At 41.6% G+C, this 22,625-nt stretch overlaps 2 protein-coding genes across 2 annotated transcripts in view; one reads left to right on the plus strand and one right to left on the minus strand.

Annotated features, from left to right (window-relative positions):
• Positions 1–22,625, minus strand: part of LOC145351095 (protein CEBPZOS-like) — a 652,257-nt gene that overhangs the window by 491,836 nt on the left and 137,796 nt on the right. The window lies entirely within an intron of this gene.
• The window catches only part of edaradd (EDAR-associated death domain), a 49,516-nt gene continuing 31,976 nt past the window's right edge, over positions 5,086–22,625 (plus strand). The window contains exon 1 of the mRNA XM_080200699.1: positions 5,086–5,272. Within this exon, the coding sequence (XP_080056825.1) occupies positions 5,233–5,272 (40 nt within the window). The 5' untranslated portion in view covers positions 5,086–5,232. The remainder of the gene's footprint in view (positions 5,273–22,625) is intronic.

Below are 22,625 nucleotides of genomic sequence, written 5' to 3' on the forward strand. Positions count from 1 at the left end.
TCCTCCACTGCTCCTCAACAGACCCTCCCTCCAACGTGCTCCCCCAGTCCACATTCGCCAATTCTTCTCTCATCCTACCGTACTCCCCTCTATTCAAACAGAGGACGCGTGTCCGGGAACCCACTTTCTCCTCCTCCATCTGCACCAGAAACTCCACCATACAATGATCACTCTCCCCAAGAGGATCCTTCACCACAAGGTCCCTAATTCTACCCGCCTCATTACATAGCACCAGATCCAAGATAGCTCGCTCCCTCGTCGGCTCCAACACACACTGTTCGAGGAAACTATCCCGGCAGCATTCCAAGAACTCTTCCTCGAGCCCCCCGCGTCCAACATGGGTCGACCAATCAATATGCAGATTGAAATCCCCCATAACTACGGCCGTCCCATTCCTGCACGCCGCACTTATTTGCGCGTTAACAGCCCGCCCCACCTCCAGATCATTATTCGGGGGCCTATAGACGACACCCACCAGCGTCTTCCTCCCTTTGCTGTTCCTAATCTCCACCCACAACGATTCCACCCTCTGCTCCTTGGCTCCAATATCATCCCTTGCTACCACCGTGATGCTATCCTTAATCAGCAGAGCTACGCCCCCCCCTTTTCCCTCCTGCCTATCCTTCCTAAACACTTGATAGCCCTGTACATTCATCACCAATTTTCGTTTGTTGCTTTTGGCAAGTTTTCACCAATTAAAAATACGATCACAATCTTAAATAATTTATCAAGTCAAATGCATGTTATTTGCTTCATGAACAATTAATGTAGCAGGAGTAGACCGTATAGCCCATCAAGCCGGCTCTGCCATTCAACATAATCATGGTTAATCATCTACTTGTACTCTACATTTCTATTTGCTCTCCATGGCCAGAATTCTCCGGCTATTCAGGCTGGTGGGATTCTCTGGTCCCGACGACAGTGCACCGCCGCCCATGTGTTTCCCACTTGCATGGGGTGACCCCATTGAAAGCGGTGGGACCAGAGAATGCCGCTGCTAGCAAACAACATGCCAGCTCCTGCCAGCAGGAAACATGGCTGGGAGGCTGGAGAATCTCACTGCATATCAATCAATTCTGAGAGTCCAAAAATCACTGCCCTCAATATGCGTAACAATGGACCATCTATAGCCCTTTGAGGTAGAGATTTTCAAAGAGTTACATCTTTCTGAGTGGAGAATTATTTTGTCATCTCAGTACTAAATAAACACCTCCGTATCCTTAGACTGCCCCACTATTCCAGATTCCCCAGCCAAGAAAATAAATCCTGAATATCTACTTTGTCAAGCCATCATGCCATTTTCCTTCCTAATTGCTTGCCATATTTAAAAATTAACTTTATGTCCCTTGTACATGTATACCCACATCTCTCTGAACATCAACTTTTCAGAAGTTTAACACCTTTTAAAAATTTTGGATTGATTTGATTTTGGATTTTTAATATTTGGGGGAATATGGTGATATTCTGTAAAGAAGACTGAGCAGGAAAATCAGCACTACAAAACTAAAATTCAAACTCAACATAAAGCAAATGTTACAGAGAAACAATCAACAATGTAAACTGAAAGACGAATTACATTGTCAAATGAGTTGACTAGATATGGTCTGAATCCAAGTTCTGAAACTACAGTGCTCTGGTCAGACTACACTTCTTGAATATTGCATTGAGTCTTAGTCACTAACTCACAAGGTTAAGCTCCAAACCATGGAGTTTAAGTTTAATAGAGACAGCTGCTGGAATTTTACTGGAACGCCTGCCCTGGAATTGGGGCAGGCAAGACGCGCTGCACGGTATTCTCCGTTGACCTCAGATGGGATCTTACAAGCCTTGGGTGGGGGAGGCAGTAAAATTCCAGCAAGCCTGTCTGTAAGAGTTGAGAGGTACAAGGATAAGGTGCAGGGTGCAAGTATTTGTAATGAGAAGCCATGGTGAGTTTAGATTTGCAAGTAAATATGTTGGGTCTAAAATTTGCATTAGGAGATTTATACAATCTTGGCTTTTCATTTGTTAAATTTCAGAGAGTTTAGAGGTGACACGGGAAGTAAATGGGGGAGGAAATAGGGAAGGTTATTACACTTTATTGACCTGAAAGTAGGGACAATAGGAAAACATATTTTGGAAAACTTCTGTTCAGAGAGGTGCCTCAGGATGATGGAAATGAGATGAAAGGGGAAAATGATACTTAAGGAGAGACATTTAGCTAAGTTGGGGTGGCTGTATGAGGAGATGTCATAAGATCAGTTGATGACGACAAAGGTGAAGACCATTTCTGTGCTGTGAGAAGATGTGAAAGTTGTGAATTTGAAACAAACATCCAGTTTTCAAGACAAAAATGTCTTAGTTTTCAGAAAGCACTTTGTTTCTGAACATTCTTAGATTTCAACAGCAGTGTGGAAGGGATTGAGAAGTTATGTGGCAGTTTTTGCCTTTGATAACATTAGTGGATTTTTATATTTAAAATCCATTAATATTATCAAAGGCAAACACTGCCTTTCATATTTAAAAATCCATATAGGGAGTTGTAGCCAAGAAGCTTACTTGTGTGTTCTGACCAAGTGTTTTATTTTTAGGAATGTTTTATAAGGCTGTTTTAATTGTGCAATTCAACTTGTTTCTTCTTAAGTTTTTTTCTCTTCTCGTTAATAATCTTTTGATTTTTAAAATCAAAAGTATTACTAGAATTCTATGCTTTTGAGATCAACAGTTCTTGCTCCTCATTTTCAAAATACAATAAAAGGCTTTGATCGATAATACAGGTTTCCCTCTGAGATCTGGCTTGCTCAACAAGTAACATCTGCCGTGGGTGTAATTGTATTTTTACAACCATTATATTCATCACATTATATTCCACCTGCCCAGTTAACCAGTCTTTGCAGCCTCTTTGAATCCTCCTCACTTTCCATTCAGTTCACATTCCACCTTGTGTTAACAACAAACTTCATCTCAGTCTATTCTTCATTAATACAGATTGTAAATTTGTAAATGATCTTTGCAGCAGTCCATTAGTTACAGTTTGCCAACTTGAAAATGTGTAATTTCCGCTTTTTTACTTCCTGTCTCTAACCAATCTTCCATCTATTGCCCCCAAATCAATGAGCTATTAACTCTGCTTATTCATTTATAGAATGTGGGTGTCAGCATTGTTTCCCATTTTGGAGGCCATTATAAGTCAACCACATTACTGCTGATCTGGAGTCACATGAGTGCCAGACCATGTGAGGTCTGCAAACCACATGGATTTTTATGGTTTCCTAGTCATCACTTTTAATTCCTTTTTTTTCATGAATTCAAATTCCGCCAGCTTCTTTGGTAGGATTCAAACCTAGGTCCCCAGAGTATTACCCTGAGTCTCTGGATTACCAATCCAGTGGCAATACCACTATATCCCCTTCTCCCCATCTTCCATGTTAACATTTTGTGTGACAGTTCATTGATTTTTTTTACCTTCAGAAAACTTGAAGAAGTTCGTTTCTTTCATAAGACCATGCTGACTGCTCATACTAGGATTTTCAAACTGCTTTGTTAAGATAGGTACACTATTGTGCATTGTATCTTTGTGTTAATTATGAAAGTAAATAAAGTTCAGCAATTACAACAAATTTCTAGCTAAAATAGATAAAACAATTTTTTTTGACGGGAACAGCTCCAGTGAATATAAGGGCCTGGATTTTCATTTCCAGATCTGGAACTCTGCAAACGCAACTCAGGAGAAAGTGTCCCAGAAGTTGTGATTTTCATTTTGGGTGGCATGCTTCTCTGGAAGTTGGGCTGGATGACCCTAGAGTAACTGCACAGACTGCTGATTATAGAAGCAGATTGGGTTCAAGGCCTGGCTGAGTGCTCTGGCACTATGCTCAAGCTTCTTTTTAAAGAAAATGGATAAAACATGCTTCACAAACTCACTGTGCCAACCCTATTTACCAACCCATGGCCTCTCAAACCTGCCATGTCAATCTGTGCCCCTTTGCTTACCCTAAGGCTTCTCATAACCTCCATACACCTTGAATCCCTCTGTCCAGTCCCCATGACCCTTCATAGTTTTTTTATTAACTCAGTGCTAACTCATGCCAATCCATGCCCCCACCAACCACCCTTTTGCCCTTACGCCCACCATGCTAACTCACTCAGTACCCACTAAGTGCATACATCAGAGATTAAATAGTATAATGTTCAAAGCGTCTATTGCAGACTTCTTAAAAACATTCATTCATAAAAAAGCCAATTACTACATTTAAATTCCTTCAATTACATAATCCCTTATGAGAACAAACATTTCATTCAAGTACATAATCCCTTATGAAACATGCATTGGAATTCATAGTCCCACTTCAAAGAGTCTACAACTGTTTGGGTCATTCATATTGTGAAATGATTGGCAATCTATTCTGATAATGGAGGATGATGAAATCAGTCATGTGGCACTAATCTAGTGATGATATCCCTCAAGTGTAAGTTAATAGACAGAATTAAATAGAAAGCAATTATTTTTCTTGCAACGCTCCAGATCTTTCTTCAAAGATTTAATGGACAGGAGATTTAAGTGTCTGACACCGGAACAATTGCTTTTGACAGCTGCTGATTAAATGAGCAGCTGCCTCTGCAAAACACGTGTGAATCACAACCCGCTCCCATTCCTGCCTTTGCAAAAATGGCGGGGGCTGTGTTTTGGGGCTGGGTCTTCCAATTTTCACTCTCCTCTATCATTTTTATGATGACAGAGAGGCTCTCCGTCATTGTGAAAGTTATTAATAGGATGAGCATAAGGAATGAATTCTGGTATTCCCTGACTGCCAAAAAGTTTGGCATTGTAGCATTAGTAACACTTCAAATATTATAGATAGTATTTTTCATAATTGTCATTAGCAATATTTAATTGAGTTTTTAAAATCTTTGCAGGAACATCTTTGTTGCTTGCCATTTTAATTCAGCACCTTGCTCCCATGTTCACACGTACACAGGACTTTGCAAGGACTTTTCTGTCTCAGTACAGAGTAAAACAGGCAGGGTACGAGCAGCAAGGTTAGGCAGTACCTGGAGGTGCTTCACACCTGCAGAGAGCGCCCGTGTATCAAATTCCCTCTCCTTACGAACACGCTGCGCTTCCCGCAGCTTCAGGTCTCAGGAAGTGAAGCCCAGGTCCCGCACGTCCTGCCTTCCACTTCTATTTCGTTTCATTCGGGTCTCTCCACTTACACTATCGTTTCCAGCCCACCTCGATCAGAGTCCGCTGGCATGGCTAACCTTCAACCCCAGGAGGGCGAAGTGCCTCAAGGTACTGTAAACGTGCTCTGGCGCAATCTTGGCGTCCGCTTGTTGGTATCCTATTTCTCCAAAGAGGCAATGACAATGCGCTGAGGGCGCCTATTCTTCGATGTTTTAGTTTTACAGGCATGCAGTCTAACATCTGTGTTTCCTTTCTGGGGAGTTTTACTCTGTTAAGTATGCATATTGGATAAAAATTGTGATCCAACATCGGATATGAGTTTGAACGCTGGGAAACTGTACAAGGGACCTTTAAACGTTTTGAATAACTAAAGTCGAGCGTTATAAAGTGCAGTTTTAAACTGTGTACATTAAATCAACTTTGTTTCATGTTATTTGCTCTTCCTCTTTTTCTTTAACTTCGTGCTCCTATTTTATCCGTTAGAATATTGAGCCAGTTATTTTGTGTCACGTTAATTTCTTTACTTCGACTGAAGGTGTTACAGAATAATACAATGTTTTACTCAGCGCTTCCATGCTATCGGGCAAGTATTGTGCCGTTGCTATCCGGTAAGATGGAAAAATGCACTTTTAGCACAATCCGCAATGTAAATATGAAAGGCAAATTAAATTTTCCATACTCCTTCTAGCAACGTTCACCCTGTTTTATTCGCTTGATGTGCGAGTCACCTTAGTGGCATTAGAGGTGAGAATTTCCAACTTTTAAGCTACAATTGCACTTTGGATGACATGCATGCTCCGCTTCTCATAGTCGCATATTTAAGGTGGAGTTTGGAGCTTTAACGAGTCCCCAAGCTTTGTTCGCAGATTTCGGGCTTCATCACATTTTTTTCAAACCTATATTTTGTGGAAGTGGTCCTTGCACGTTACCTTGTCAACCGCCCCGATCCCTGCCCGCCCCGCAGTGTTAGTCTCCCCGTGCGTCTCCGTCTTTGGACTTTAACTCCACATTTAAGTCTCAAGATAACTGCTACACCAGTTTTTGAGGTTCAAAGGAATCTTATGATAGAAGGGTGTGATTCTTTAAAGCTGCTATTGTGGAGATGTGCAACCTTCGACATGAAGATCAGCTTTGCTTCAATTGCCAGAACTGTTCTATAGTGATGAAAATAACTACTGCCTTGAGCTATTTCACTATGTTAAAGGTGCAATATAAGTGTAAGTTATCATTGTCCTGCATTTTCCTGGTTTTGAATCATTTTAAGATGCCATAGGAAATCCATATGATATCTGTCAGGGTGCAGTCATGGCAGTCATGTGACCGTTGATAGTCTTATCCTTCAATGGAACAAATTGTTATCATGCCGAGAGTGCAAAGAGTGAGAGCAAGTGAGTTCTACCAACAATCTGGATTCCCCAGGATGCAGAATAGCATACACATGGCTCTGAAGACACTAACAGAAAAGCCTTTGAATACATGAAAAGGGTTCCATCTGCAGAATATGTTGATTGTCTGTGATGCCAACTAGAAGACCCTGTTTGCCAAAATCAAGCATGCAGTTAATTGCGATGATCTGTTTAGCTTTCAATACAGCACTCCCTGATCTTCTCCATGAGCAGAACCATGTGAATAGATAGATCCTGCAAGACAAAGCCTTGCCTCATGACTCCACTGAGACCCCAGGCAAATGCAACCAAGCCATGGCAGCAAAAAAGCTCATGGTGCAGAGGAGCATAGAGACATAAAGAGCACCTTTCACCACTCGGGTGAACTGAAAGCGTCTTGCAATACATGCATCCTGATTGCATACATGATTGCAGAAAAACAAGGCTGATAAATGGAGTTAAAATATAAATCAGCTGTAATCTGATTGAATTACTAAGTTTAAGGGCTGAAAGACACATTCATTCTGTGCTCTACACAGTTTTGCATTTCTGGGAGACCTAAAGTGCAATATGGATGACGGTGAGCAAGAGACACCAGAAAAAGGGAGACCCAAGCCACAGCATTTCAGGTGGATGATCTCTTGGAGGAATCATTCTTCATCCCCAAACGCCTTTGAAATTGGATTCTGCAGGAGGTGTTTATGCAGTAATCAATTACTTCAGCATTTTGCACCCTTGTTTCCTTCTATGCCAATTGCAAGATAGTGATCTTCCTTGAAATCACTGTCAACTGTAGTACATGAATATCACAAAAGGATTTCACCAATAATCACAAGCTGAGTATAGAAGTCCATACAAAATTATTGCTGTCCTTTTTAATGACTGTGTGCCTATGAATAATGGACACCATTAACAACTCATGTCTATGAGTTTTATCATGACTCTTCACTACAGTATTTGTTCCACCACATATCTCTCTTGTTTATTTTTGCAGTGTACCTGTACTTTTATCTTGATGCCCTTTTATTGGCTTAAATTGAAACTTAGCATGAACAACTGGAGTAATCTTTGGCGCAGCCTTGGCTTGATTCAAATTTTAATCATCTGGCTCACTTTCCTCTGCTCCTTAGAGAATAATGGAAATCACAAAAAACACAAGAGAAAAATCAGTGGAAATGAAAGAAGAGTGATTTTTTTCACTTAATTAGTAACCATGGTCCTGATCTTATCAAAGAGTGAGGAATGGTGTGCATGAGTAATGATGTGGGAGGCACACCAGAGATTCCAGGAACACAGAGGCTCTGCTCATCTTAATGGGAGAGGCTCTGCTCATCTTAATGGGAAGTTCAATTCCCAGCTTGGATCAGTGTCTGTGCGGAGTCTGCATGTTCTCCCCATGTCTGCATGGGTTTCCTCAGCGTACTCTGGTTTCTTCCTACAGTTCAAAAGACATGCTGGTTATGTGCATTGGCCTTACTAAATTTTCCTCCACTGTACCCAAATAGGCGCCGCAGTATGATGACTAGGAGATTTTCACAGTAACTTCATTTCAGTGTTAATGTGACCCTACTTAGAGTCATAGAGGTTTACAGCATGGAAACAGGCCATTCAGCCCAACTTATCCATGCCTCCCTTTTTTTTTAAAACCCCTAAGCTAATCCCAATTGCCTGCATTTGGCCCATATCCCTCTATACCCATCGTTACCCATGTAACTATCTAAATGCTTTTTAAAAGATAAAATTGTACCCACCCCTATTACTACCTCTGCAGCTTGTTCCAGACACTTGTGACACTAATAAATAAATAACATAAAGAATGCATCAAACTTTGGTTTAATTTACAAACCAGCCAGCCTGACTCTGATCAAGACATTGCCATGGGAAACCAGCCACTCTCTGATTCATTCCCTGTGGCAATGGCTTAACTAATCGGAGTCACTTGCCTAGCTTGAAATCAAAAAAGTGCTTTAAAGTTAACTGTTCCCTGCTGCATCCTCCATGGCAATGCCTCTGCCAATCTGAAACTTCTTGCTACCAATCAGCATCGCTTCTAATAAGTGCAGGATGAAAACTTTGAAAAGATGTCTCTTTTTTTCAGTAATACTCAAACTATGTATTTCTTCACAATTGGAATTTGCTGAAGATGGAGAATTGAAATGTTGACTGACAGGTACTAAATTGGTCAATAGCCTGCAGTGCAATGCTTTGAGGACTACTTAACATACTGAAACAACATCAATTTATGTCCTGTGAACGGATGCTGCCTTACCTGCCTGCTGAGTGTTTCCAGCATTTTATGTTTTTGATTCAGCTGTGTCATACTGATGTATATTAATGTATAAATTAATAATGCCATCTTAATTCACCAAACGAAAAATGAGCTAATATGAATTAAAGAATTTGAAATTTGAATGAAGTGAAGCAAGCAGGCTCATTGTTCTTTGCTGTTTCCTTTATTAAAAATGAAGTTACTTTCTGGAATTTAAGTTGAAAATTTTAAAACAAAATAAATAAGGGGGCAAAACCTGACCTCCTCTTGGGAAATAAGGAAGGACGGGTGACAGAAGTGTTAGTGAGGGATCACTTTGGGACCAGTGACCTTAATTCCATTAGTTTTAAGATAGCAATGGAGAACGATACGCCTGGCCCAAAAGTTAAAATTATAAATTGGGGCAAGGCCAATTTTGATGGTATTAGACAGGAACTTTGAAAAGTTGATTGAAGTGTCAGTTGGTAGGCAAAGGGATGGCTGGTAAGTGGGAGGCTTTCAAAAGAGTGTTGACCAGGGTTCAGGGTAAGCACATTCCTTTTAGAGTGAAGGGCAAGGCTGGTAGAAATCGGGAACCCTGGATGACTCGGGATATTGAAGCTCTGCTCAGGAAGAAGAAGAAGGCACGTGACATGCATAGGCAGCTGGAATCAAGTGAACCCCTTGAAGAGTATAGAGGATGTAGGAATACAGTTAAGAGAAAAATCAGGGGGGCAAAAAGGGGACATGAGATTGGATTCTCCTTTGCCTTATCTGCCAAAGCAAAGAGCTTCTACAAATACATAAAGGGCAAATGAGTAACTAGGGAGAGAATGGGATCTCTTAAGGATCAACAAGGTCATCTATGTGCAGACCCACAAAAGATGGATGAGATCCAAAATTAATATTTCTCATCAGTATTTACTGTTGAGAAAGGCATGGATGTTAGGGAACTTAGGGAAATAAATAGTGATGTCTTGAGGAATGTACATATAACAAAGAAGGAGGTGTTGGAAGTCTTAAAGTGCATCAAGATAGATAAATCCCTGGGACCTGATGAACTGTATCCCAGAACGCTGTGGGAGGCTAGGGAGGAAATTGCAGGTCCCCTAGCAGAGATATTTGAATCAGTGGCAACCACAGGTGAGGTGCCTGAAGACTGAAGGGTGGCAAATGTGCCCTTGTTTAAGAAAGGCTGCAGGGAAAAGCCTAGGAACTACAGGCTGGTGAGCCTAACGTCTGTAGTAGCTAAGTTGTTAGAAGATATTCTGAGAGACAGGATCTGCGGGCACTTAGAGAGGCAAGGACTGATTAGGGGCAGTCAGCATGGCCTTGTGAGTGAAAAATCATGTCTCACAGATTTGATTGAGTTTGTTGAAGTGGTAAGCAAGAAGGTAAATGAGGGCAGTGCAGTTGATGTTGTCTATATGGACTTTAGCATGGCCTTTGATAAGGTACCACATAGTAGGTTGTTGCATAAGGCTAAATCTCATGGGATCAAAGGTAAGGTAGCCAAATGGATACAAAATTGGCTTGATGACAGAAGACAGAGGATAGTTGTAGAGGGTTGTTTTTCAAACTGGAAGTCTGTGACCAGCAGTGTGCTTCAGGGATCGGTGCTGGATCCACTGTTACTTGTCATTTATGTTAATGATTTGAATGACAATTTAGTAGGCATGGTTAGTAAGTTTGCAGATGACACCAAGATTGTTGGCATAGTGGATAGTGAAGGTGGTTATCTAAGGTTCCAATGGGATCTTGATCAATTGGTCCAGTGGGATCATGAATGGCAGATGGAATTTAATTTAGATAAATGCGAGGTGATGCAATTTGGTAGATTGAACCAGGGCAGGACTTACTCAGTTAATGTTAGGGCGCTGGGGAGAATTAGACAACAAAGAAATCCAGGGGTATAGGTTCATTGCTCCTTGAAAATGGAGTCACAGATGAACAGGGTGATGAAGAAGGTGTTCGGCATGATTGGTTTCTTTGGTCAAAACATTGAATAAGGAGTTGGGATGTCGTGTTGAAGTCGTACAGAACATTGATAAGGCCGTGCTTGGAATACAGTGTACAGTTCTGGTCACCTAATTATAGAAAGGATATTATTAAACTAGAAAGAGTACAGAAAAGATTTTAGTAGGATGTGACCAGGATTGATGGTTTGAGTTATAAGGAGAGACTGGATAGACTGGGACTTCTTTTCCTGGAGTATAGGAAACTGAGGGGTGATCTTACAGAGGTCTATAAAATAATGAAGGGCATAGATCAGCTAGATAGTCAACATCTTTTCTCAAAGGGAGGGCAATATAAAATTAGAGGGCATAGGTTTAAGGTGAGAGGGGTGAGATACAAAAGGGTTCCGAGGGGCATTTTTTAAATAGAGCATTTGGAGCAAGCTGTCAGAGGTAGTAGTCAAGTTGGGTACAATTTTGTCCTTTAAAAAGCGTTTAGAGAGTTACTTGGGTAAGTTGAGTATAGAGGGATATGGGCCAAATGTAGGCAATCGGGGCTAGCTTAGTGCTTTAAAATAAAGGGTGGCATTGTCAAGTTGGGCTGAAGGGCCTGTTTACAAGCTCTAAACCTCTATGACTCTAAATTGTGGCTGCAAGTCATGTTTGCAAATGCATGTAATCTAGTGCACCAAAGCCTAGGCAACTCTATTCTATTTGCCTTTAATGTTCAGTTTGAATTTTGTAATCCCTTAAATTTGGCAAGAATCATTCTTTGTGTTATTGCCTTACTGGTGAAAAGACCTAAATTGGCACAATAAAATCTATTCATACCTGCAACTTGATGTATGTGCAATTCAGTGGGAACATTTTCCTTTTTGACTGCAATGTTGGCAACTTTTGATTGAAACTTAAGTTCAATCTCCAAGTGGATTAGCCTGATCATTCACAGAACACTGACGGAAACCTTAGTATAAACAATATCTGTCCAGAATTTTCACTGATCTTCTGCTAAAGTTACATGAACAATTAGAAATACCTCAGTGGAAATTAATGCCAATTTTCTCTTCATCCAGATGTTTAATCATTTCTTCTTCAATTAAAAATTCAATTTTCCCCACCATAGATGTTAGACTAACTGGCATGTGATCACTTGGGTTAGGCTTACTTCCCTTTTTGAAAATGGTTATTATATGAGCCACTCTTCAGTCTTCTATCACACACTTACTCTTAATTAAAAGCCCTGAGATACTCTCATGGATCTCTGTTTTGCTTCCCCCATTTCCCTGAAGATTCTTGGATGTATCCCTCCAGGCCCTTGCAATCTGACCTCCTTTAACAGAGTTGGTTCCTCTAACATATTCTTTTTTCACTTCTGTAAAATTGAAGCAAAGTGCTTATTAACAATTTCTGACATTTTTCAACTTATCCTCTACTAATTCACTATCTTCTCTACCTGAAGATGTGGGTATACCTCACGTTCAACAATTGCCTATTTTTAGATTTATTCCTCTCACCTCCCTTGTCAACATTTTTTCCTTTCATGTATTATAATTTTTAATCATTACTTTAGGATCCATATGATCCTTCTCAATTGTTTGTTTCTAACTATTTTAGTTAATTTGAAATTTTAGTCTGCTTTTGTAATGTTGTATGTTCATTTTTTAAAATTTACTAATTCAAAGGATGTGGACTTTGCTGGCTGGCTCGCATTTATTCCCTATTCCTAATTGCCCTTGAGAAGGTCGTCGTGAGCTGCCTTCTTGAACCATTGCAATCCATGTGGAAAAGGTGCACCCACAGTGCTATTACAGAGGAAGTTTTGGGATTTTGACCCAGAGTGAAGATGTAATTATTCTTTAACTTTAAAAAAAAGGCTCACAGGACTGTGAATTAACAACGCAATTTTTCTTCCCATCTCACCTCTGCTAGTTCATTCCCTACCTCTCTGAGATCTGGCCTACTGCAATCCAATTCCCTTGTTTTTGGACTATTTCCATTTCTGTCTGAATCCTAAACAATATAGTAATATGGTTGCTACTCACAGGGTACTCACCCACATTAAACAATCTAATTCATTTATTTTGTTACTCATAAGTATAATATTGGGGTATTCAGGATTGTAGGGGTTAATGAGAGACTGAGGAAACAGTACGCCCACATTATGATGTGGAGAATCATAGGGACTAATAGAGTGTAATGGTGAGTCTGGTAGATGTCAGCATGAAGATCACACCTAATCAGGTCTGAATCCTAAAGTCATGCATATAGTTATGGGTTATTAATAAATACTTACTGTTCAAGTACACAACCAAACAGTTCAACTTCTAGATCTCTCCATGAAACAGCATACAAACATATAACATGGTGGCAGCAGGTAAAGGACCCCAAAATCCCTATGAATGAAAAAAGAAAGAAACTGCAGTTTGACCTAAGAAAAGTGCACCTAACCTCAATACACAGCTAAATCTCACCGAAGAAGGTCCGTTACAGGCATGGAAGCTGAAGAGCAGAAGAAAGATCGACTGTGCAGAGCCATAATATATGGCAACCATGTGCAAAAAAAGAGAAGTTAGAGCAAAAAGTCAGCTTCAGTTGAATTCTCCAAGCTCAGGAAAGCAACCAGCTGGCCAAAACAATTTGTTCAAAAGATTTTCTGCAGAATCACTGAAGCTTAAAAACAGTTTGTAACCATAACTGTGGACTGCCAAATGCCAACAAATGTGGAAAGAAAGAAAAATAATTAAAGCTAAACTTCCCTGTGCTGAAAACAGCAATGAATGATAAATCAATACTGCCACACTAATTAGGGCAGATGCAAGGGCCAGACCAAGTGTAAAATTAGGCGTTATGGAGAAGAAGAATTTTAAAATATGTGATAGCATCAGGCTTGAGTAAGGAAACAAGTTAAACAAATGATTGTACTATTATATTCAATAGATCCAATAGCTGATGACATGATTGCCAGACAAGGAATAAATGAATCTTCTGATACCTAGTGGCATCCTTTGACACCTACTTTAACCTAATAAAATTTGGAATAAACAAAATTTAACAAGAGAGCCCAATAGGCCATTGAACCCATAGCTTCTTTCATACTGGAAGTATACAGATTAGCTGAAGGCTGTGACTATGTTAACTTTAAGTCAGAACTCATAAGAAACCAAACAGTAGTGGAAGTGGCTGATGATACTCTTTCAGATATATATAATCTGAAGATCTGACTTCCAAATCATTCTGCCAGCAAAACTAATATATTTTACATGGTGGTGTTAAATCATTATACAGAGCAACTCCAACTGTCCAGCTCATAAATAAACAAAAGGGCAGGGTGACAAGAGGGCAAGAAAAGTAATACCTGTGCAAAGCACAAGATGGTGGCAGACCATGTTAGCGCTGTAGAGTCAAAAGACCTCACAGGCACATGCGTGTCCAGTAATCTGCAGTGCTTTCACTACAACCACCTAGAACACTTTGATAAGATGTGTAAGTGCAAAACCTTAAGACAGCCAAAGGATTCCAGACTAGTCCATGAGATAGATAAGCCGCATCAAAAAGAAGTCTGACAGTGCTTATTGGGAGAAATTAAGGATCTCAGATTCACATTTTAAAATACTGACATGTCTGTATATGGTCACCTCACGAATTTCAAGTTAGACACTGGAGCCAATGTGACAGTCCTGTTGGATCAGGAACCATGGCTATAGGACCTATGGCTATAGGCAACAGACACCCCATAGAAGGTCCAGAGAACTCCCAATAGATGAGAGGCATGATTCAAGAGCCAAACCAGAAGGCAACAAGCAAATAATCCAAATACTGTGTGTCAGAGGCAGTTAACCTTTTTCTCTCTTGAGCAGAAATACCTTTGTTGCCCTCCAACCTCCTCAAACTAGCAGAACATACTGAACTGGAGACGCTTGACAGATTTACCAATGTTGCTGATCTCGACTGGGACTTCAGTTCAAAACTGTCCTCACACTTTGCAGAGACAGTTATTCCAGCTCCTTTGCAGAATGCAGAAAATACTCTTCTTCGGTCAGACCAGCTAAACCTCCAGATGACCAACATACTTGAAACAGAAGATACAGAGAAGGTGTAGAAGCAGAAGGTTGCACCTAAACTTCAGAGTCAAACAGTTGCTCTCACAGACCAGGGAAAGCTATTTACCATTTATATAGATGATCTGGAGGAGGGAACCGAGTGTAGGGTGTCGAAATTTGCTGATGACACCAAGATTGGGGGAAAGGCAAATTGTGCGGAGGGTGTGGAGAGTCTGCAGAAGGATCTAGATAGGCTGGGCGAATGGGCCAGGAAATGGCAAATGGAATTTAATGTTGGCAAGTGTGAGGTGGTCCACTTTGGTAGGAAGAATGGTAGGAAGGACTATTACTTACGGGGCGAAAAACTGCAGCAGGCGACGGTGCAGAGGGACCTCGGGGTCCTTGTGCATGAGTCGCAAAAACCCAGCCTGCAGGTGCAGCAGGTGGTCAGGAAGGCGAATGGGATGCTGGCCTTCATAGCGAGGGGGATTGAATATAAAAGTAGGGAGGTCTTGCTGCAGCTGTATAGGGCATTGGTGAGGCCGCAGCTGGAGTACTGTGTGCAGTTTTGGGCGCCGCACCTGCGCAAGGATATTTTGGCCTTGGAGGGAGTGCAGAGGAGGTTTACTAGGCTGATACCGGAGTTGAGGGGGTTGAGCTATGAGGAGAGGCTGAATAAACTAGGCTTGTACTCGTTAGAGTTTAGAAGAATGAGGGGAGATCTCATTGAGACGTATAAGATGATGAATGGGATGGATAGGATAGAGGTGGAAAGACTCTTCCTGCTCAAAAAAGACAGTAGGACTAGGGGGCACAGCCTCAAGATAAAGGGGGGGCGGTTCAGAACGGAGTTGAGGAGGAACTTCTTCACTCAAAGGGTGGTGAATCTCTGGAATTCTCTGCCCGTTGAAGTGGTGGAGGCTGCCTCGCTAAATATTTTTAAGAAGCGGGTTGATGGGTTTTTGATAAGAGAGGGGATTAAGGGTTATGGGGAGAGGGCGGGAAAGTGGAACTGAGCCACGACAGATCAGCCATGATCTTATTGAATGGCGGGGCAGGCTCGAAGGGCCAGATGGCCTACTCCTGCTCCTATTTCTTATGTTCTTATGTAATGAACTTGGAGCTTCAGGCTCATACATGTAACATGAAGTGTGGCACAGTGGTTAGCAGTGCTGCCTCACAGCGCCAGGAACCCAAGTTCAATTCCTGACTGTGTGTGTGTGTGTGTGTGTGTGTGTGTGTGTGTGTGTGTGTGTGTGTGTGTGTGTGTGTGTGTGTGTGTGTGTGTGTGTGTGTGTGTGTTTGTGTGTGTGTGTGCATGTGTGTGTGTGTGTGTGGAGTTTGCACATTTCTCCTTGTGTCTGCTTGGGTTTCCTCTGGGTATTCCAGATTCCTCCAATAGTCCAAAGATGGTTAGGTGGATAGGCCATGCTAAATTGCCCCTTAGTATCCAGGTATGTGCAGGTTTAGGTGGGTAGTCATGCTAAATGCATGAGGTTACAGAGATAAGGCGGGGGAGGGCCTTAGTAGAATGCTCTTTTGGAGGATCGGTGCAAACTCAATGTGCTAAATAGCCTCCTTCTGCTCTTTAGGTATTATATTCCATCGACCCTGGAATAGAACAGAAGCAAACTCAAACTCAGCAAGACAAAACTCAGGGAGGGACAAGTGTCTATGAAAAAACAGAGCACAGCATTAGCAGTCAAACTGCAGGTTGAACTCAGGGGTAAAGAATGTACAGACATAAGGGAAGTAAAACATCAATTGGTAAAAATAAATTGGCATATTCTACCGAAAAAGAAAACCCAAGTCCATTTTATGAATGAACAGAATGAACATTCCATCTGAAAAGAGAGGGATAAGCCCATAGTGTCCAATCAAGGAAGATAGATTGTCAAGAAAGAAAAATAGAACACTAAAAAATGTAAGAAGTGAACCAAATGTTGACAGCCAAATAATTGAAATACCAAGTACCACAACTTCAATTCCAAGCCACAGAGTCAGCCCAAAGCAGTTGAAACAACCATTTCTCCGTGTTGAATAGAATGAGACGTGGAAGAATTGTAAACCTTCCAGATCACCTGAATTTGTAATGCCAGTGACTTGGGCAGGGCGGGTGGTGGGAGGGGGGAATAAGAGGTAGCATGTGTAAGTACATTTGGGTAAAGTATTGGGGGGCGGTTTGAGACCGTAAAGGTTAATGTGGGACTGAGGAAACAGTGCCACTCACATTATGTTGTAGAGAGTCACATGGGAATAGTAGAGTGTAGCGGTGCGTCTTGTGGAAGTCAGAATGAAATTCGCACCAAGTGTATAGACTTGTGTGTTATTAACGGGGAATGTGTCTTATGGATATGAAGGCTTGGAGAAGATGTGGTAAGAAATGGGAGAGAAACTAAAGTGTTAAGAGTTCAGGGCCAGAGTGAATGGGTGCTGTGGAGAGGTGGGCAAGATGAAGATGTAAAGAAACAGCTGAACGTCTCAGCCTTAGTGATGAAAACTTCAATGGCATTAAGGACGTAAGAGTGAAGTGGGCAGCAGACAGAGAATAATAGAAATGATTGTTAGTGAAAAATTTAGCCAGGGTCTCTACTTCACAGAATAATCTTATAATATTGGCCAGTTTTGGCAGGGGAGCATTTTTCTGCAATAGTGAGAATGTTTCATTGTGATTTAGCAGTCAGTGTGGTTAAGGCTTCACAAAAATAGTAGGATGTGAGCAGTAGGGCATAAGAGCAACTAAGAAACATAACGGAGTAAGAACATGAAAAGTTAAGAGACAAATACATGAACAGAATAAGCTAGGGTAAATACAGAATGATAGTGAAAATGAAAACTGAAACAGTTGAACAAATTTAATACCTTGAGTGTTGTACCGCATCAGAAAAGGTAGTCAGTTTGTGAACAAATTGGGGGCAATCTTACCAAAAAAAAAAATTCGAACTCCAAGATGGGCATGAAAACGGGAGAGTTTCAGATCCATTCTTTGGGTGAGTCCAAATCTGTGACCTTCTGCACTCAAGAGCATAAAAAAGCAGCAGAAACAGTTTCTTGCCTATAGAGGGAGGGTGTGGGGCTTAAGGCATCCAAACGTTGGCTGAGAGCAATGGAGGTCTCCATTACACATGTGCAGGCCTCTAGCAGCAGAGACCTGTCCCTCAGCCTCTGCGTTCAGCTTGCCTCCATGGCCTTCACAAAGTACACCCTCCAAGCTACCATGGGGGCCCGCCTGCATCATGACTGCCCCACCCACCTGGACAAAACAACCCTCAATCCTCCTCACGATTGGCAGTCCAACCACTCCCTACACCACCCCCAATGACCAGCCCCAATCGTTCCCCTCTCTCCCCATACTGATCTGTAATGTAGAGAGGCAGTGGGCCTGCCTCCCTCTCCCTAATGCAAAGTGTGCAGCAGGTCTTCCCCACTATTTACTGGCCACTCCCTGTTTTGGCCCCGCCCCACTTGACAGTGGCTGGTGCCCTGTGGGCAGTGCCAGGGTGCCAAGTTGGCATTGCCAAAGGGGCACACCCCTTGTCCACAACTTTCTCAGGGGCCTCAGTGGCCTCCAGTTCTATTGGTGAGTCCATCAGGACTGGTCCCCATTGCTGGGAATGTCTCGCTGGAGAGAACCTCTCCCGATGAGGTCATTACAGGCAAGTGAGCCTGGATGACTTCGTCCCAGGTGCATTAAATCAATGTAAAATATGTTTTGAATATATTTAAATAATTTATTCAGCTTTGCACTGGATATGGATGCGAGGCTGATCTTGCTGAATATCTGCCAGTAAAATCATGAGAGGCAGGAAATCGGACGTGAACCTGATTTCTCGGCTCTCTCGTGATTTTACGGTGCACCCCACCCATTGGCCAACAAGGTGCAATGGTAAGATCACGCCCCCAACCTCTCCTTGTTTATTAATCTCTCCTCGTAGCTTACATCAAAATAACTGTGTTTCAAATAAAGTTTTACCTTGTATTTGACATTTTCTATTTATGGACCTCAAATAATTTCTTTATCAATGTAAAAAATGGAGCTTATGTTTTTCCAAGTTTCATCAAGTTTTGTTTGTGTGAACCCGTGTTTCATCTAGCATTGTAATGTGTTGTACAGCCAATTTGTCTGAACACAAACTACTCAGAATTTTAGTCATTTGAGGGTGATAAATTCATCTAATGCTCACTAAGGGCTTTTGATGGGATGGGAGATATAGTTTCAATATGTTGAAATTGTTTTGTTCTCTCTTATGACTTGTGTTTTCTTCTAATTGTTGCACAATCAATATTTTGGTGCAGTCACTTAAGGTCAGCGCAGAAGAGCATAGAATTAAAAATTAAGTTCAGTGCAACTCAGGTTGCTGAAATTCTTTATGTTAAGTTTTAAAAATATTATGCTGGAAGCAGCCCCATCCACAAAACTGCTTTCAAGATGAATGAATCACTATTAGAACTGTTCATTTCAGGCCTGTGAGGAGGATCCAAAAATTCAGGCCTGTGAGGTTGAATCTTTTGGATGCAAGGATACTAATAGAAAGCTTTTATAAAGATTTAAAAAATAATTTAGTCACTGTACACCAATATAACTAGGAAATAGTTTAATTTATAATGCAGTGAACAGTCTACATTGATCATAGTTATATGTTGAACTGTCCTTGAAATTCCATTTGTGGAGGAGACTTGAGAGGCGCATGAGGAGTGTGGATCCTTTTGGGTCTAGACCACTGTTTGAGGGCAATTGAACCATGGAGGTTTTACAGCCAGATGACTCACCAGATCTTTCTTGACGATATTGGTGGCAGCCTTGAGGTTGCACTAATGTCTTTTGGTGAAGCAAATCTTCATCCTTACTTGGTCTGGCTTCCATGTGACACCAGATCCACAGCAATGTGGTTGACTCTTACGTGCCCTCAGGGATGGGCAATAAATGTTGGCCCAGCCAGCGATCTCCACATATCATGAACGGATAAAAAATGTTGTCCTTTTTGTCAAATGTGCATTGCTGAAAGCATTCACACAGCTCCAGAAAGCTTTTTGCGAACTGAATTACATATTTGATAACTTCTAAAGGACTTCAGGAATTGGCAGATTTGGATTAGCTTCAATGTGGCCAAATTCTTTAGGTGTTTTGCCCTTGGGCGCACAATAGGAGATGTGATATTACATATTTTGTTTGACATAAGAGTCATCAACTACATTATCAAGCGGCACTTGCTTAGCAATAACCTGCTTACTAATACTCAGTTTGGGTTCCCTCAGGGCCACTCAGTTCCTTTTGATTTGATTTATTATTGTCACATGTATTAGCACAAAGTGAAAAGTATTGTTTCTTGCATGCTGCACAGACAAAGCATATGATTCGTAGAGAAGGAAACAAAAGAATGCAGAATGTAGTGTTACAGTGATAGCTAGGGTGTAGAGAAAGATCAACTTAGTGCGAGGTAGGTTAATTCAAAAGTCTGACGGCAGCAGGGAAGAACCTGTTCTTGAGTCTGTTGGTATGTGACATCAGACTTTTGCATCTTTTTCCCGATGGAAGAGAGAATGCCTGGGGTGCATGGAATCTTTAATTTCGCTGGCTGCTTTGCTAAGGTAGCGGTAAGTGTAGACAGGGTCAATGGATGGGAGGCTGGTTTGCTTGATGGACTGGGCTTTTATAGTTTCTTGCAATCTTGGGCAGAGCTGGAGCCATACCAAACTGTGATACAACTAGAAAAAATGTTTTCTATGGTGCATCTTTAAACATTAGTGAAAGTTGTAGCTGACATGCCAAATTTCCTTAGTTTTCTGAGAAGGTCTCCTGACCTTGGTTCAAACATGGACAAAAGAGCTGAATTCCTGAGGTGATGTGAGAGTGACCTTCTTGACATCAAAGCAGCATTTAACCAAGTGTGGCATAATAGAAGCCTAGCAAAACTGGAGGCCATTGGAATCAGGGGAATCCCTCTGCTGGTTGGGCACATACTTGGCACAAAGGAAGATGATTGTTGTGGTGGGAGATCAGCCATCTCAATTCTAGAGCATCCCTGCAGGAGTTCCTCAGAGTTTGTCCTGAGCAGAATCATCTTTAGCTGCTTCATCAATGACCTTCCTTCATCATAAAGAATGAAGTGGGAATGTTTGCTGATGACTGCTGATGAATGTTCAACACAATTCACAGCTCCTTAGAAAGTAAGCAGTCCATATCCACAGGAAGATCTGGACAACATCCAGGCTTAGGCTGACAAGTAGCAAGTAACATTTGCACCACACAAGTGCTAGGCAATGACCATCTCCACCAAGAGATAATCTAACCATCACCCCTTGACATTCAACGGCATTACCATCACTGAATTCCCCACTATCAGCATCCTCTGGGGTTACCATTGATCAGAAACTGAACTGGACTAGCCTTATAAATACTGTGGCTACCAGAGCATGGCAGAGGTTAGGAATCCTGTCGTAAATAACATACTTCCTGACTCTCCAGAGCCTTTCCACTCTCTGCAAAGCACAAGTCAGGAGTGTGATGGAATGTTCTCCACTTTTCTTTTTGAGTGCAGCTCCAACAACAATTAAGAAGCTCTGTACCATCCAGGACAAAGCAGGTCACTTGATAGGTACCCCATCCACAAGCATTCACTCCACCCATCACTGACGCAAAGTGGCAACAGTGTGATCCATCTACAAGATGCATTGATGGAAGTCACCAAAGCTCCTTAAATAGCACTTTCCAAACCCATGATGATACCATTTAGACAGACAAGGTTAGCATGTACAATGGGTGGCACAGTGGTTAGCAGTGCTGACTCACTGTGCCAGGGCCCAGGATCAATTCCCAGTTTGGGTCACTGTCTGTGCGGAGTCTGCACATTGTCGCCGTGTCTAGTGGGTTTCCTCCGGGTGCTCTGTTTTCCTCCCACTGTCCGAAAGATTTCCTGGGTAAGTACATTGGCCATGCTAAATTCTCCCTTCGTGTACTCAAACAGGTGCAGGAGTGTGGTGACTAAGGAATTTTCACAGTAACTTCATTGCACTGTTAATGTAAGCTTACTTGTGACACTAATAAAATAAACAAACTTATTTATGGGAATACCACCACCTGAAAGTTCCCCTCTGTTAACTCATCATTCTGTCTTGGAAATATTTTGCTATTCCTTCATTGTTACTAGATTCTAATCCTGGAACTCCCTCTCTAACAGCAATGTGGATGTATCTACACCTCATGGACTGCAGCAGTTTAAGAAGACAGCTCACAAGCACCTTTTCAAGGGCAATTAGGGGTGGACTAGCACTAACTAGTGACACCCATATCCCAAATGAATTTAAAAACATAAATTAATCTTATTGCCCAGGATTATACTGCTGTCAGTTGTTGTCCCCCATTCTCAGGCCTCAGGTTGATATTATAGAAGGTTTTGATGACCTCATCATATCTAATCTGCACATTTTAATCAGGACCCTGCTTTGTCCTGATAAAAACAAAACACTGTGGATGCTGGAATCTGAAACAAACAAAGAAGATGCTGCAAAATCTCAGTATGTCTGAAAGCATTTGTGGGGAGAGAATAGAGCCAACATCTCAAGTCTAGATGACCCTTCATCGACGAAAGGTCATCTGGACTTGAAACATTGGCTCTATTCTCTCCCCACATGTTTTGAGTCTAGATGACCTTTCATTGACGAAAGGTCATCTAGACTTGAAATGTTGGCTCTATTCTGTTCCCACAGATGCTGTCAGTTCTGCTGAAATTTCACAGCATTTTCTGTTTTTATCCCTAGTTCATTCTTATGGGTGCTCATCTGCTCAAATGAACTGTGTAGTATGGGAACATGGCAGGAAGGAGCAGGTCTAAG

Source organism: Carcharhinus amblyrhynchos, chromosome 12 (genome assembly GCF_965287045.1).
Source record: "Carcharhinus amblyrhynchos chromosome 12, sCarAmb.v2.hapA, whole genome shotgun sequence".
NCBI classification, from domain to species: domain Eukaryota; kingdom Metazoa; phylum Chordata; class Chondrichthyes; order Carcharhiniformes; family Carcharhinidae; genus Carcharhinus; species Carcharhinus amblyrhynchos.